We start from the raw sequence: 14,289 nt of genomic DNA, 5'->3' as shown, positions 1-14,289 counted from the left end.
GTCCCTTTCACATCGATGTTTCCCTCTCTCTCTCTTCCTCTCTCTCCCTCCCACTCTGTCTGTACAAAAAATGGAAAAATGTCCTCGAATGAGGATTAAAAAAAAAAAAAAAAAAAACAATAAAAATGTATATCCAAAGGGAAAAATGCCTGCCCCCCCCCCCAATATGAATGTCTCCTGGTCTCCTGGTTGCCAGGCCCCAGCTGGGGCTGGGAGCAGGGAGCCCTTCGTGGGAGCTCGTGGAGGAATTTGGGGTGTCTTCCACTCCCCCTCCCCCGCCCATCCCCAAGATCCCACTGCAGAGACGCCCGGGGCGGTGGCTCGGAGGGAGTCCCCGGCCCCCTGTGACCCGGGTCTGCCGCTCCTCCCGCAGGATCGTGTGTGAGATGGGGGAGGCCAAGCCCAGCCAGCACGCCGGCTTCGTGGACATCTGCGTGGCCGTGTGTCGGCCCGAGTTCATGGCCCGGTCCTCGCAGCTCTACTACTTCACGGTGAGTCCCGGCCGCGCGCAGGCCACGGCCGCATTCCCGTGATTCCTGGCCCGTCCGAGCTCCGTGGGCAAACCCGGGGCCAGGGCAGGCAGAGGGAACACGCCTTAGACGTCCGAGGACCTGCGTCCCCTCCAGGCTGCGCCCGGCCTGCAGTTCCCGGAGGTGGCGTTGGCCCCGGGCCCCGTGTGGCATGGACGGTGAGACTGGGTCATGCCTCAGGACTCCTGGCTCTCGAGCCCTGGCTCTGCACTGACCCAGTGAACCTGGGCAAGTTGCGTAACCTTCCTGTGCCTCAGTGTCTGCTTGTCTAAAACAGGGTGACGATGATAGCATCTGCCCCATGGCATGGTTGTGGAAATGACGTGGAACAGATTTACCACTTCCAGTATCAATTCCTCTAGGGCTTCTCTGATTGCCAGCCCTGCCTGCACACGGGCACCCCAGCATTGCCACCCTTCATCCTCACGCATCCCACTTCCCGACGCGCCCATCCCTGGCCCATGACCTCCTGAACCCACTTCATTTCCCTGCATTCGCTGGTACCCCCTCCGCCTTCCTCCACCCACACTGTTGCCCCCTCCCACCCAACTCCCTTCGCCCGCATCCTCCTCCCCATCCCATGGCTCTTTGTGGGCTTCACCCAACCCTCCCTCCCTCCGGCCTGACCTCCGAGCCCTGCCAAGGCTGCCTGGCCAGCTCCTGCCCTCCTGGGTGAGGGTTCTGTGACGGCAGGGATGCTGGAGACCAGAGCACATCCCCTGCCGCACAGGCCGCGTGGTTTCCGACCTGTTGCTCCATCCCCTTCGCCTCTCGGGTCAGTGGCTGGGCTGCTATAATTTCCTCTCCGTGCCCAGCTGTTGCGGGAGGCTGGCGACCCAGTGATGGATTTTACCTCTGAGCATTGAATGGCCTGAACCCTGTCATGGGGAGCCCAGTTTTCTCCTCCCTCCCTCCCTCCCTCCTTATCTCCCTCCCTCCCTCCCTCCCTCCATCCCTCCCTCCTTCCCTCCTTCCCTCCCTCCCTCCCTCCCTTCCTTCTCTCTCATCTACCTTCCTCCTCTTCTTTCTCCATTCAGCTGACAGCCATTTATCACCTTGCACAATACCTCTCACAAGGTATTTATTTGATAAATACTTGCTTAATTGGTTGGATTGTATAACGATAGTTTGATGGCCCTGGCCTGTGGTGTCTTAGTGATGACTCAGAGCCGACACCCCCTCCTTGGGAGGACACAATCTAGAACAGCGGTTCTCAACCTGTGGGTCGCCTAAGACATAACAGTAGCAAAATTACAGTTATGAAGTAGCAACGAAAATAATTTTATGGTTGGGGGTCACCACACATGAGGAACTGTATTAAAGGGTCGCGGCATTAGGAAGGTTGAGCACCACTGGTCTAGAAGGTGAGGTGAGACAGAGGATGTGCATGCAGTCGTGGAGGTGGGGACCGAGGACCCTGCACAGATGCCCCTCCTGCTGGGGCCCTGCTGCCGGCACCCCCCCTACACTCTACTCTAAGGAGCAGCTGGCTGTCACCAAACACATGGAGACTCACAGAGAAGGGCACACATGTAATGGATCTCATGGGTGTGCAGTTTCACCTATCTGTTTAGGGTTTGTACCTCCACCTTCTTCTGAAAGGATTTGAAGGGATTTTTAAGTTAAACCCAATACACCTTGAGACAATGAGTGATCAATGTATATATGCTTATATAGAAAGTGCACACGTATATGGCATATTTTATATATGTATTTGTAACATACATACATTGTTAAGCAGGCAGAGTTGAGATAGATAGAGTGTGAGAGACAGAGAGAGAGAGGGAGAGAGGAAGAGGGAGAGAGAGGAAGAGGGAGAGAGAGGGAGAGAGGGAGGGAGAGAGGGAGGGAGAGAGGGAGAGAGGGAGAGAGGTGGGGAGAGAGGGAGGGAGGGGCGAGGGACAGAGATAATACTCCCAGGTGTTCGGGAGGGCGGCCTGGCATCCTGCCGCTGGGCACGAGGTCTGGCTCCAAAGTGCCCTGGCAGCTGGGTGCAGGGGAGGCCACAGCACTGGGCCCCGTGGCCACGTGGCTGCCTGGGGTCCCCTGGCCATGACAAAGGAACAGCCATGACCTCAGGAAGCTGCTATTTCCTTGGGCCTGGGCTGTCCCTGCGTGTCTCCAGCCAGGCCCCTCGCCTCCCCTCCAGGACTAGCTCAGAGCCACTAGCCCCTGAATGTCCTGCCAGCACCGTCCATGCCCAGCCAGGCTGTCAGCTCCCACACAGGGGTCCCCCTCACCTGCCCATGTCTCAGTCACCTGTGGTGCAGGTCCACGTGCTGGACTGTGACCCAGCCTCCTCTCGTTCCCCTCCATCGCCATGGCCTGGATCTGACTTTTCCCGTCTGTTTGCCACCCCAGTGGCCTCCTTCAATACCCGCCTCTGGTTTGAGCCCGTCGTAAGCCATCCACCAGGGCTCAATGCCATCTCAACAGCCAGCCAGCCTCATGAAGGGTGCAGGGTGCCCACGGCCTCTAGCGGTCTCCCGAGGCCCTTGGTCTGGCTGCCCTGCCCGTCCTCCCCCACTGCTCCGGGCTCTGTCCACCGACCCCTTCCCTTCTCGGCCTCCGTCCCGCACCGCTCTGAGCCATGCCCTCCCGGTCTTCCCAGAGCTGCCCCGACCCCTCCTCATCTGTCTCCCGGGCCACCGGCCTGCTCACCGGACCCGTGGCGTCCGCCTGCAGGGCGCTCAGTGCGCGGGGGGGCCCTGCTGCTCTGTCAGACCAGCCCCTCTGCAGATGAAACCCTGGCTACTGATTCTTCACCAGCCCCTGGCGCTTGGGCAGTTCTAGACCTCTCTGCACCTTGGAGGGGCGTTGGGGCTCTGGACCCAGGTTAATCACACCCTGCAGCGGGCACAGGTTTTCACTGCAGCCCGGGCTGAGGACCGCCGGCCCAGGAGCCCTGCTGACGGGGCCGCTGGCGTGTGCCTGCAGCCTCCCGGGGCAGATACACCTGCCGCGCTCAGGGGCTGTCAGTCTTGCCTGCAGGTGGTGTCTGCCCAGAGCAGGACGTGGTCGGGGCAGGGGTCAGGGCGCGGCTCTGTGGAGCCGGCGGGAAGGCAGGGTCTGCGCAGGGCAGACTCCAGTGTTCTGTGGGTCCTAACGAGTGGAAGCTGTTCCTGGGATGAGGGGCGGCAGAGAAACGCGCCAGAGGCGGGAGAGAGAAGGGGGTGATGGGACCGGGAGAGGTGGGCACAAGGCAGGTCGGGGTAAAGGAGGGTTGTTGCCACAAGGTAAAAGCATTGGTCCGGTGGATCCCTGGCACCCCGACATTTGTGTCACTTTTCTATTGGAGGGCATCTCTGAGGAGCTGCCCTAGTGCTCCCTATTTACTTGGGAAAACTTTCACGGAGGAGAAATGGTGGTAGGGACCCCAGTCTCCTCCCTAGACCCCAGCTTGTATTTAAGGGCCCAGTCCTTCAGGGCCCCCCACAGAGCTCCTAGGGGTTCAGAGTGGGAATGAGAGGCAGAGGTCCCCATGACTCTCACCAGGAAGTTGGGGAGACACAGGATGGCCCCCTGTCAGGCTCCCGAGCACCTCGGAGCCCGCACTGCCTCCCAGGCGGCACGGAGGGAGAACAGTCTGGGCCCACGGAAAGCCCCTAGCTCCTCCGGAGTCTGATTCAGCTGGGGAGCCCCTGCCCGGGGCCGAGGTTAGGGGTCAGGCTTGGTCTCCCTCCACAAACCAGGCCAGACTCCGTGATGCATGCCGGTCGGTCTTGTCACAAGCTGGGTCCCCGGAGGTGTCCCTGGAAAGAGGGCTGTCCCTCCCCTCGACCTCCACCCAGGGAGCAAGGGAAGAGGTGGCAAGTGAGGACAGGCTTGATTTCCCGTGCACCCCACAGCGAAGTGTTCATGAGCATGTCTGGAATAATGAATGCTTCTCACAACTGCAAAACACATCTCCATGGCATCCCCACCCCAGCAACCCCACAGAGCCAGCAGGGGTCACTGACTCTACCCCTTCCAAGTTCCCTCCCACAGGCTGCCAGGGAGCCTGTTCTCTGTTCATCCTCCAAGGGTCTAACTCTCCCTTGCAGCCCCTGGGTGTGCACACGCACACACACACACACGCACATGCACACACACGCACATGCACACACACGCGCGCGCACACACACGCACATGCACACACACGCACATGCATACACACACACACGCACACACGCACACACATGCACACACAGCACATGCACACACACGCACGCACACATGCACACACACATGCACATGCACGCACACACAGCCACCCTTCCCCCCCTCCCTGGGACGGTCAGCAGGACCCAGGTCTGAGAGCCCTCCCGTTACAAACAGTGGGGGCAAAGAAACCTTGTGTGAGAGGTGACACCGGCTCACAGAGCCAAAAACCCACCAGGCGCCTTCGAGATAACCACTTTGGGACCCAGCTCCCTGATTTTGTGATCAAGAGGGTAAGTGACTTGCCCCCAGTCCAACAGCCTGGGCTAGGCAGAGCAGAGAAAAGACTCCTCCGCACCTCCCCCGGCCCCTGTCCAGGTCTGTGGTTGAGCCAGTGACAGAGGCAGAAGGGCGCACTCCTCTGCGTGGTGGGTGCCACGGGGGTGCCAGGCTGGGATCTGCGGGACCGGTGGCCGAGCGCAGACGGCAGCGGTCAGTGAGCGTCCCTCCCTGCGCACGTGCCCTGAGCCTTCACTCGGGAGCCCAGTGCAGGCTGCAGCCTCTCTTCTCTGGTGGTATCGATCCAGACCTCTCGGTGGGGCTGCCGGCCAGCTCTGAGGACCTGGGTGGGCTCAGCTTCCGTACAGAATTCTGAGGGGGCAGGGAGGGGGGGATGAAATCTTCATTTAAATGCAGATACAGGCTTCTCACCTGGGACTGAGAAAGTTTTTTCCATTAAAATGCTAATGAAAGAACACACTGCAACTCCAAATCTTCAGGCACCCCCTCCCACTGCCAAGTCTGCTCCACTCGATCCGCTGTCCAGTCCCTTAGCCCCCACCGCCTGGCCTCCCTGGGGCCCTCACTCTGGCCCTGGGCGCTTCAGGGCGCCAGAGGTCTGCAGAAGGGCCAGACCACCTTCCGAAAGCAAACTGGGGCTCTGGGATCAGGTCTCAGCTGTGCCACGTTTCAGCTATGTGACCTTGGAAACTGTACCCGACCTCTCTGAATCTCCTCTGCACGATGGGTATAATACCTACCTTGTGGTATTGATTGGACAGATAAATGTTTTATATATGCATACACATTATTTATTACATAATGTATATACATTAATATATACATATATATTAAATTATGTATGTGTTTGAAGCTATAAAGCCTGCCGCTTAAAAATCAGTCCATAGCAGCTGTTATTGGTGTCACAACTATTATTAATATAGAGATGCAAGCTCCAGGGGCCAGAACGTGGCCTATCCACGCAGCCTATGCAAACCGCCCGCTCTCTGGGAGGCCACCGTTAGTAAGGATTTCAGGAGGCGGCAGGGTGTGGGCGCTGCCTCGGGCCGCACAGAGGCCTCCCCCGCCTGTCCTGGCCCGTCTCAAGCCAGCCCCTTCCCTCGCAGACGCTGACTCTCTCAGACCTGAGGCCCAGCCAGGGGCCCATGTCCGGAGGCACCCAGGTGACCATCACGGGCACGAACCTGAACGCGGGCAGCAATGTGCTGGTGATGTTTGGGAAGAAGCCCTGCCTCTTCCACAGGTAACCGCAGGGCAGGTTTGGGGGTGCACAGCCCAGAGTTGGGGGGGGCTGCCCAGGCAGTAGACTTCCTCAGGCCAACCTCTGGGAGCGCGTCCTCCTCCCCGGAAAGTGGCCGATCTCTTTGGGACAGGGCCTTCTGGGTATGCCTGGCTGTGGATGTCTGGGCTCAGTCTGGAGCCCTGCCAGGCACCCCCTCCCCTGGGTGGGCTCCTGGTGCTGCTGCCCACCGTTTCGCCTTGGTCCCCGGACCACCCACTGTGCAGAACCCGAGGGTCCCACAGGACAGAGATTGGCGTCAGAGCCCTTCCCTCGGGTTGGCATCGCACTGGCTGCTGCAGAGCAAGCGGGCCGCTGAGGGCTGGTGGGGCAGCCGCCCGGCTACCTACGACGGGCTCTCCCAAGGCAGCGACTTTCTCCCCTGGTTCCACCAGCCAGCCCCGGGAGAGCTGCCTCTCATGAGCCAGGAGCCTGGGGACAGGGAGGCGGCCGGCTCGTGAAGGTGTCCTGGAGCCGTGGCCGGGCCGGTCCCGCAGGACAGAGGTTCTGCGGAGAGAGGTTCCCAGGAGGGGGACTTGAAGTCGGACCAAGCCAGGCCTTGCATGAGTCATGTTACAGAAAAGCTGTTGTGACGCTTGTTAACCTGGTGAGGCGAGTTTATTCAGGACTGTGGCAGAAGGCGTCAAACTGTCCGACAGAGGAGAGAGAGACTCAGCTCCAAACATGGCAAAGACAGCTGGGGATTCACGCCCAGCAAGCAGGGTGAGGGGTGGACCATCACTAGGAGGAAATATTAAGGTAGGGGGAGCCGTACTAAACCAACTCAGGATTCTCGCTGACGGCCTCAGGGTGCTCAGATATCAAGGGTGGGGGGTTCTTGCTGAACGGACTGAGCAGGTTTCTCTGTAGGAGTGGGGCTAGGCCGGCTGCAGAGGGGCCGAGGAGGAGGCCTGGTCAGGAAGAAGGCTCAGGCAAGCCCTCGGCCAGCAATTTCCAGGGCTTTCTATCTGAGGCAGCGCTCAGCGTTCCCCTGAGGAGCCCGACAAACGGGCGTGGAGGGGAGGGCCCCGACCCAGGACCACCCCCCTCCCTGCCCACGGGAGCCCAGCGGCATGCCTCCCCTCCCTCCAGGCGCTCCTCCTCCTACATAGTCTGCAATACCACGTCCTGGGCTGCGGCTGCGGCTGCGGCTGCGGCTGAGGCTGCGGAGCTGAAGATGAAGGTGATGGTGCAGGTGGACAGGGCCAAGATCCACCGGGACCTGTTCTTCGAGTACAAGGAGGACCCCACCATTGTGCGGATTGAGCCGGAGTGGAGCATCATGAGGTAGGCACTGCCCAGCCTCCCTGTCCTCTCTCCACTCTCAAAAGCCAAGGGGAGTTCTGGGGGCCTGCTTCGGGGACTGGAGCACAGCACCCGCCCCATCAGAGGAGCGTAGCCTGCTGTGGCTCCCTCCTTCCGCCGAGAGCACCTCTGAGCAGGGCGCCGCCTGGAGACCAAGCTCTGACCAACATGAACTCAGGGCCTCTGATTTGAGGATTGGCAGTGCACGCGGAGGCGCGGTCCTGTCTAACAGTAACCGTGCAGAGGGAGGGTCAGTCCAACTCCCCTCAGCCTCCCTTCTGGCAAATATGGACCACAGGTCAAGTCCTGCCGAGGAACGCAGGACGAGTAAGGGCAGACCCAGCTCCCCCTCGGCCTGCTGTGGAAGGAAAGCGCATGCTGACCTCCACGGTCCAGTTAGGAGGTCCATCCTCTGCGCTCCCGGCCCCTGCTGCCCTTGGTCTTAGCGCTCAGGACCTCGAGTCGCTGTGTGCGTGTCCCTCCCTCTGCTGCAAACTCCCCATTGCGCCCCAGGAGTGCACAGAACGCTTCTTAGAGGGGGAGCCAGGATGCTGTCCAGAGACCCTCGGTCTCTCGCTCGGCCGTGCACAAGCTGACTTGGGTCAATTGCATAATCTTCCAGGTCTCCACCTTCTGAGTGATTCAACTGGGGCTTTGGAGACTCCAGGACCCCTGGGAACCCTTTCAGGGCCGGCTTGGTGGCACCTGGAGTGGGGGTTCTGGCCTCAGGGAAGGAGCTGCAGGCAGGCAGCAGGAGTCTGCTCCTCCAGGCCCTGCAGAGGGCGCCCTGACCGCAAGGCCCCTGGGATCCTGGGGAAAGCACTGCGTCGGGCCACCTGGGGACTGGCACAGGGCTTGGGATCCGAAGGCTGAGCTCAGCCCAGCTCCACTGCTCACCAGCCAAGTGACCTTAAAGGTCACCTAACCGCCCTCAGAGGGTCAGAGGGTGGCCGAGAGAATTAAGGGAGGTGCAAGCCCTGGCCGGATTGGCTTAGCAGTTAGAGCATCGGCCCGTGGACCAGGAGGTCGCAGGTTCGATTCCAGTCAAGGGCACGTACCTCAGTTGCAGTTCGTTCCCGGCCCTGGTGGGGTCGCACAGGAGGCAGCCAGCTGATGTGGCTCTATCACATGGATGTTTCTCTCTGTCTCTCTCTCTCTCCCTCCCTTCCACTCTATCTAATGATAAATAGAAAAATAGCCTCCGGTGAGGAAAAAACAAAAGACAAGGGAGGTGCAGATGCACAGTGTCGTGCCTGGCCAGCTCCCCGTCCCTCCCTGTGCCAGGCCCTCTGCCCTCCCACCGTCTGCTTGGACTCAGGGGGCTGGTGGAGCAGAGGCTTGAAGATGTGGTCTCCACACGCTGAGGCAGGAGTCAGGGACCAGGTCAGTCCAGAGAACAATCCTTCAAACCAGGAGTCCGCAAACTCCAGCCTGGGAGCCAAATCTGGCTGCCACCTGCTTTTGCAAATAAAGTTTTATTGGAACACAGCCATGCTCATGTGTATACGTTTTGTCTATAGCTGCTTTCTCACGACAGCGGCAGAGCTGAGTGACTGTGGCAGACCACACGGCCTGAAGTATTTGTTCTCTGGCCCGTACGGAAAGAGTCTGCCCCCCCCCCCCCCCCGCCCCCCGCCTTACTCCGAGGACAGGCAGCTTCCCCGGTGGGAGGTTTGGTTGTCCTCAGCTGTTCACTCTCTAAGGCCCACACCCTGTGAGCTTCAGCCGTGAACTTCAGCAGATGATGCCTAGAAGGCACAGAAAGGGGAAACCGCCTATAGAAAGCGGTTCCAGGATTTCCCCCCAGGCCTGGTGAGTCCAGGACGCTGGCTCTGCCCTGTGCCTAACCCCGACTATGCCACCCGGAGGAATTCACAGCGCGGTCTAATCCGTCCTTCCTCCTGTCACCATCACAGAAACAGGTGCCGTCCTTCCTGGCACTCAGCAGCTGCCCCCGAGTCATGCCGACGTCCAGAGGGAGGGTGGAGACAGGTTCTGAGTCTGCCCCGGGTGCCAGGGTTTCTGCAGTTAACGCCCGCGCTGGGTGGGGCCCTGCAGGGCTGGTGGGTCTCACCGCTCACAGCAGCCTGGTCACTGAGGGACCGCGGCGGGCATTGGCTAGATGCATCTGGAATGGACTGAGATCAGGTGGCTGGGTATCCGACCTCATCTTTTTTTAAAACATCTGTCTTTATTGTTGAAAGTATCACAGATGTCTCTCCTTTTTCCCCCCACTGACATCCTCCTCCCTTCTCTCCTGCACCCCCACCACCCCATCTTCACCAACTGCTGTCTGTGTCCATTGGTTGTGCATAGAGACATATCACTTCTCTGGTTTATCTCTTCCCTCCCCACCACCTCCCTTCTCTCCGAGGTTTATCAGTCTGTTCCCTGCTTCCAGTCTCTGAATCCATTTTGTTCACCAGCTTGTTCTGTTCGTTATATTCCACAAATAAGTGAGATCATGTGGTACTTGTCTTTCTCTGACTGGCTTATTTCACTCAGCATAATACTCTCCAGGTCCCTCCGTGTCATCTCAAAGGGTAAGAGAGCTTTCTTTCTGACAGTTGCATAGTACTCCATTGTGTACATGTACCACAGCTTTTGTATCCACTCCTCTACTGATGGGACTTGGGCTGTTTCCAGATCTGAGCGATTGTGAATAGCGCCGCTGTGAACCCAGGGCCAGAAGCTCACTCTTGCACACTGCCGTGGAGGAAGAGCCTCTAGTTTCACGGGAGCCCTGCTGCGTGCACGCGTGCGAGTGTGCGAGGGTGTGTGAGGGGCGAGAGAAAGGCGGATGTCACTGGGAGAGTAAAGGCGGGCAGGTGGGCAGAGGGGTGGACATGAATGTGGGTGTCCAGGATTCTTTACCCACCAAGCTCATAACTACTCAATTGTTGTAGGTAGTAGGATTCTTCTCGACGATGCTCCTTGGTTGTGGAAAAGGTGATTCCTCCCTTTCCTAGGAGTGGTCCCCAGGAAAGATAACCCCCATCCCATGGCAGCTTCTCAGCCACCCAAGTAGGGCAACGGCATCCAGGCTGCCTTTGAAAAGCTACGCGAAGATGAACCTCCTGATCCGTCACCCATCACCAGTTCTGTGACCAACACCCCAGGTTGCAGGAGCCCTTTGTCCGGGAACATTGCACCTTTGCCCTCATGGAGGAGGTTCCTGAGTGTCGGGGCCCTGCCTTGCGGCCTAAGCGACGGAAGCCTCTATAGTGGGAATTTGTGGTGTGGTTGCCTGGGGGAGGCTGTGCTCAGACCCTCGAGGGTCTGGTGGCGGACAGTCCGGTCCATTAGGCCAAGGGCAGTGAGAATTTTTCCTAAAACTGGTGAGGGCTGGAGGAAGAGACCTCAGGGGGCTGCAGAGTAGCAGCTGGCTGGAGTCCAGAGGCCTGGGGGCGCCGCGAGGGCCGAGCTGCAGACCCGCCTCCACAGGGTGTCCATGCTCCAGAGGAGCTCCGCCCAGGATGGCCACGGACATCTGGCCATCACTGTCCTTGTCTTGGCTGCTGAGAACTCCCCATTATTATGCAGTCAGCTTGTCGTCGCCACCCCGTGAACATTGTCAAGCCTACTGGCTGTGGCTGTCCTCGATGTGGACTGAGCCTGACCGATCCTCGTCGCGGTGGAGAGCCGGTCTCCGCCCACCCCCTGCTTACGCGCCTCCCTCTTTCTTCCCGGGCAGTGGAAACACACCCATCGCCGTGTGGGGGACCAACCTGAACCTCATCCAGAACCCCCAGATTCGTGCCAAGCACGGAGGGAAGGAGCACATCAATGTGAGTCCAGGGCTGCAGGGGTCACGAGGGCTGCCCACTCAGCACGCCACTTCCCCGAGGGGTGCGGGGCTCCCCACGTGTCAGAAAGACCCCCCAGGTGCTGATGACCCATTTTGTGTGAACCCCCTGAGCAGAATGAGGGCATTTCACAGCCTGTGATACAGCCATGAAAGGCCGGTTGCTTTGGGTGTGTATGGATTTTATATGCATTTTCCTCCATGCTTCGGACCCCCAGTTCCGCTCCTTAGCTTAGAGGCACCCTAGTACTGCCGTTCCCACCACGTGCAGAGCGGGGCTCAGTGCCAGCTGCAGAGCCTGTTCCTGGAGTGCCCGGCTGGGTGGTCCTGGCCGCAGAGCAGTTCCGACACGCATGACTGTCCCATGTCAACGCCATGCCTCGTGACAGCGTCGCCGCTGACCGGCGGGCGCGGCGGGCCGCGTGTGTGCTGCTTCATCGTCGCTGTCTGTCTCCTACAGCTCTGCGAGGTTCTGAACTCGACGGAGATGACCTGCCAGGCTCCGGCCCTCGCGCTGGGGCCCGACCACCAGTCCGACCTGACCGAGAGGCCCGAGGAGTTCGGCTTCATCCTGGACAACGTCCAGTCCCTGCTGATCCTCAACAAGACCAATTTCACCTACTACCCCAATCCCGTGTTTGAGGCCTTCGGTCCCTCGGGGATCCTGGAGCTCAAGCCTGGCACCCCCATCATCCTAAAGGTAAACTGAGGCTGTTGGCTGGGAGGGGGAAGAAAGGAGGCCGCTGCGTGGAGGAGGCGTTTTTCAAGTCACAGAAAGAGGCCAGAACCCTCTGGCTCCTGCCAGATTCCGCCACTGGAGTCCCCGGCAGAGACTGGGTTATAGCCCAGAGTGTGTGAACTCTCTGAGTCTGTGCTGGGACGCACATCACAGGCCTGGAGGCCTGGAGACTCACCTGGCCCTCTGACTGCCAAGCCATGCGTGGCACCTGCATCTAGGACCTGGGGTCAAAGGTTCATCCTGCTCTCCCTGTGTAGTTCTTTGAAAACGCCATGAAGGGTTTCCTTGCGGCGTGGATAGCGAGTTTTCGTTTTAACTTTGAAATTTGGATGAACTGGTGATGATTGGCGACAGCTCCGTGTTGACGAGGGTGCTGAGGCTGCATTGGGATCAGCTGGAAAGTGTCCTGATGATTGGTTTCCCACTGAGGAAGGGGTGGCGGTGTGTGCACCATGGTTTGGGTGGACTTACTAGGGAAGGTGGGCTCTCCGCCAGCTACCTATAGGTTGGCAACACCTGGTGGGAGGACGTGGCAGCCGGCTGGCAGCTGCGGCCGACCCTCGGGTGGGAACTGGGCTTTCCTGTCCACCCAGGGCAAGAACCTGATCCCACCGGTGGCCGGGGGCAACGTGAAGCTGAATTACACCGTGCTGGTTGGGGAGAAGCCGTGTGCCGTGACGGTGTCCGATGTGCAGCTGCTCTGCGAGTCGCCCAACCTCATCGGCAGGCACAAAGTGATGGTGAGGCTGGGGGCGCTGTCTGTCCTGGGTGGTCGGGGGACACCGGGGTGTGACAGGGCCATCGGGGCTTCCGGGAGGGGACCCTGGCCTGCTGCCACTTCCCTCCAACTACCCTACCCCCCTGGCTCCCTCCCTGGCTTCCTGCCCACGTCTTTTCTCGGTCCTGCATTCCCTCCATACTGGCTGGGACCCCCCTGAGGCCATGCGGAGCCAAACGATGCTGCTCCTCATGAGCAAGAGGCTCTCCAGGAAAGGACACGACGGGCCTGGGGAGGTCCCTGATGCCACGTCTGGGCCGCGGTCGTCTGTCCTTACAATGGGATGAGTGGCGGGAGCTAGTCATGACGTCACCATGTCACACGTTTAGGCCCCGGTTGTGTGCTGGGCCCTTATGGGGGAGACCCTGTAGTCCCCTGAATGAGAGCATGTGATCTTTCCCGCTGTGGGCGCGGCCTGTGCTGAGCCATCCAGACCCCCTCCCTCAGCCCCGACTGCCCTCTCATCTGCTCTTGCAACCAAAGATGACTCTGCTCCCTGGAGGCATTTCCCTTGTCCCATCCCGGTCACCAGTTCTTCGGTGACTTGGGGCTGTTCCCTAGGATGCTCGGTCCCCACACCAGCTCCTTCTCGCCCACTGTGTCCCCAGGCCCGCGTCGGCGGCATGGAGTTCTCCCCGGGGATGGTGCACATCGCCTCCGACAGCCCGCTCAGCCTGCCCGCCATCGTCAGCATCGCCGTGGCAGGCGGCCTCCTGATCATCTTCATCGTGGCCGTGCTCATCGCCTACAAGCGCAAGTCCCGCGAGAGCGACCTCACGCTGAAGCGGCTGCAGATGCAGATGGACAACCTGGAGTCCCGCGTGGCCCTGGAGTGCAAGGAAGGTACTGAGCGGTGGCCGGGCTGCGGTGCGTGTGTGCGTGCGTGCACGTGTGTGTGCGCGCACGTGTGTGCATATGTGTGCGTGTGTGTGCACGTGTCTCACACAGCAGTGGCTGGGCAGCAGTGGGCAGTGCTGGCACTGAGCATCCACCTGCAGAACTCGAGCTCTGGTCGATGAGCCTGTGCCCAGACTATCCCATATCCTATCCAGCCCCACCCGGGGGCAAGGCCAGATGAGGCTAAAGCTTCCTGTCCCTCTTCCTCAAGGTGTCCTCTGTCCTCTTTCCCCAAGTCAAACTGGGATCATTTCCAATCCCACTAGAGCCGTTTCCAGCCCAGAATCCTGCCCCGTGGGTCCGATGCTCGCGTGTCGGAGAGACCGCGGGGTGTCTCGACCTGACACAGTCAGGTGATCTCAGCTCTCTTCCTTAGAAGGAAGGTGAGCCTGTGGGGCTGATCGGAGATTTGGAAGGAAGAGTGTTTCACAGCTTGTATTTTAAAAAATTACCAGCGCACTGTGAAGTGAACTCAGCCGCACTAAATCCAAGAAGGACATTAAGGAGTCAGACTCG

General features: G+C 59.7%; 1 protein-coding gene across 1 annotated transcript in view; it reads left to right on the top strand.

Moving 5' to 3' along the window:
- PLXNA4 (plexin A4) overlaps positions 1-14,289 on the top strand; it is a 405,427-nt gene that overhangs the window by 343,037 nt on the left and 48,101 nt on the right. The window contains exons 14-20 of the mRNA XM_036247334.1: positions 374-491; positions 6,077-6,213; positions 7,342-7,536; positions 11,249-11,342; positions 11,820-12,059; positions 12,692-12,838; positions 13,485-13,719. Of these exons, the coding sequence (XP_036103227.1) occupies positions 374-491; positions 6,077-6,213; positions 7,342-7,536; positions 11,249-11,342; positions 11,820-12,059; positions 12,692-12,838; positions 13,485-13,719 (1,166 nt within the window). The remainder of the gene's footprint in view (positions 1-373; positions 492-6,076; positions 6,214-7,341; positions 7,537-11,248; positions 11,343-11,819; positions 12,060-12,691; positions 12,839-13,484; positions 13,720-14,289) is intronic.

This window comes from Molossus molossus, unplaced genomic scaffold (genome assembly GCF_014108415.1).
Source record: "Molossus molossus isolate mMolMol1 unplaced genomic scaffold, mMolMol1.p scaffold_m16_p_7, whole genome shotgun sequence".
Taxonomy (NCBI): Eukaryota; Metazoa; Chordata; class Mammalia; order Chiroptera; family Molossidae; genus Molossus; species Molossus molossus.
This window is presented reverse-complemented; position numbering and strand designations above follow the sequence as displayed.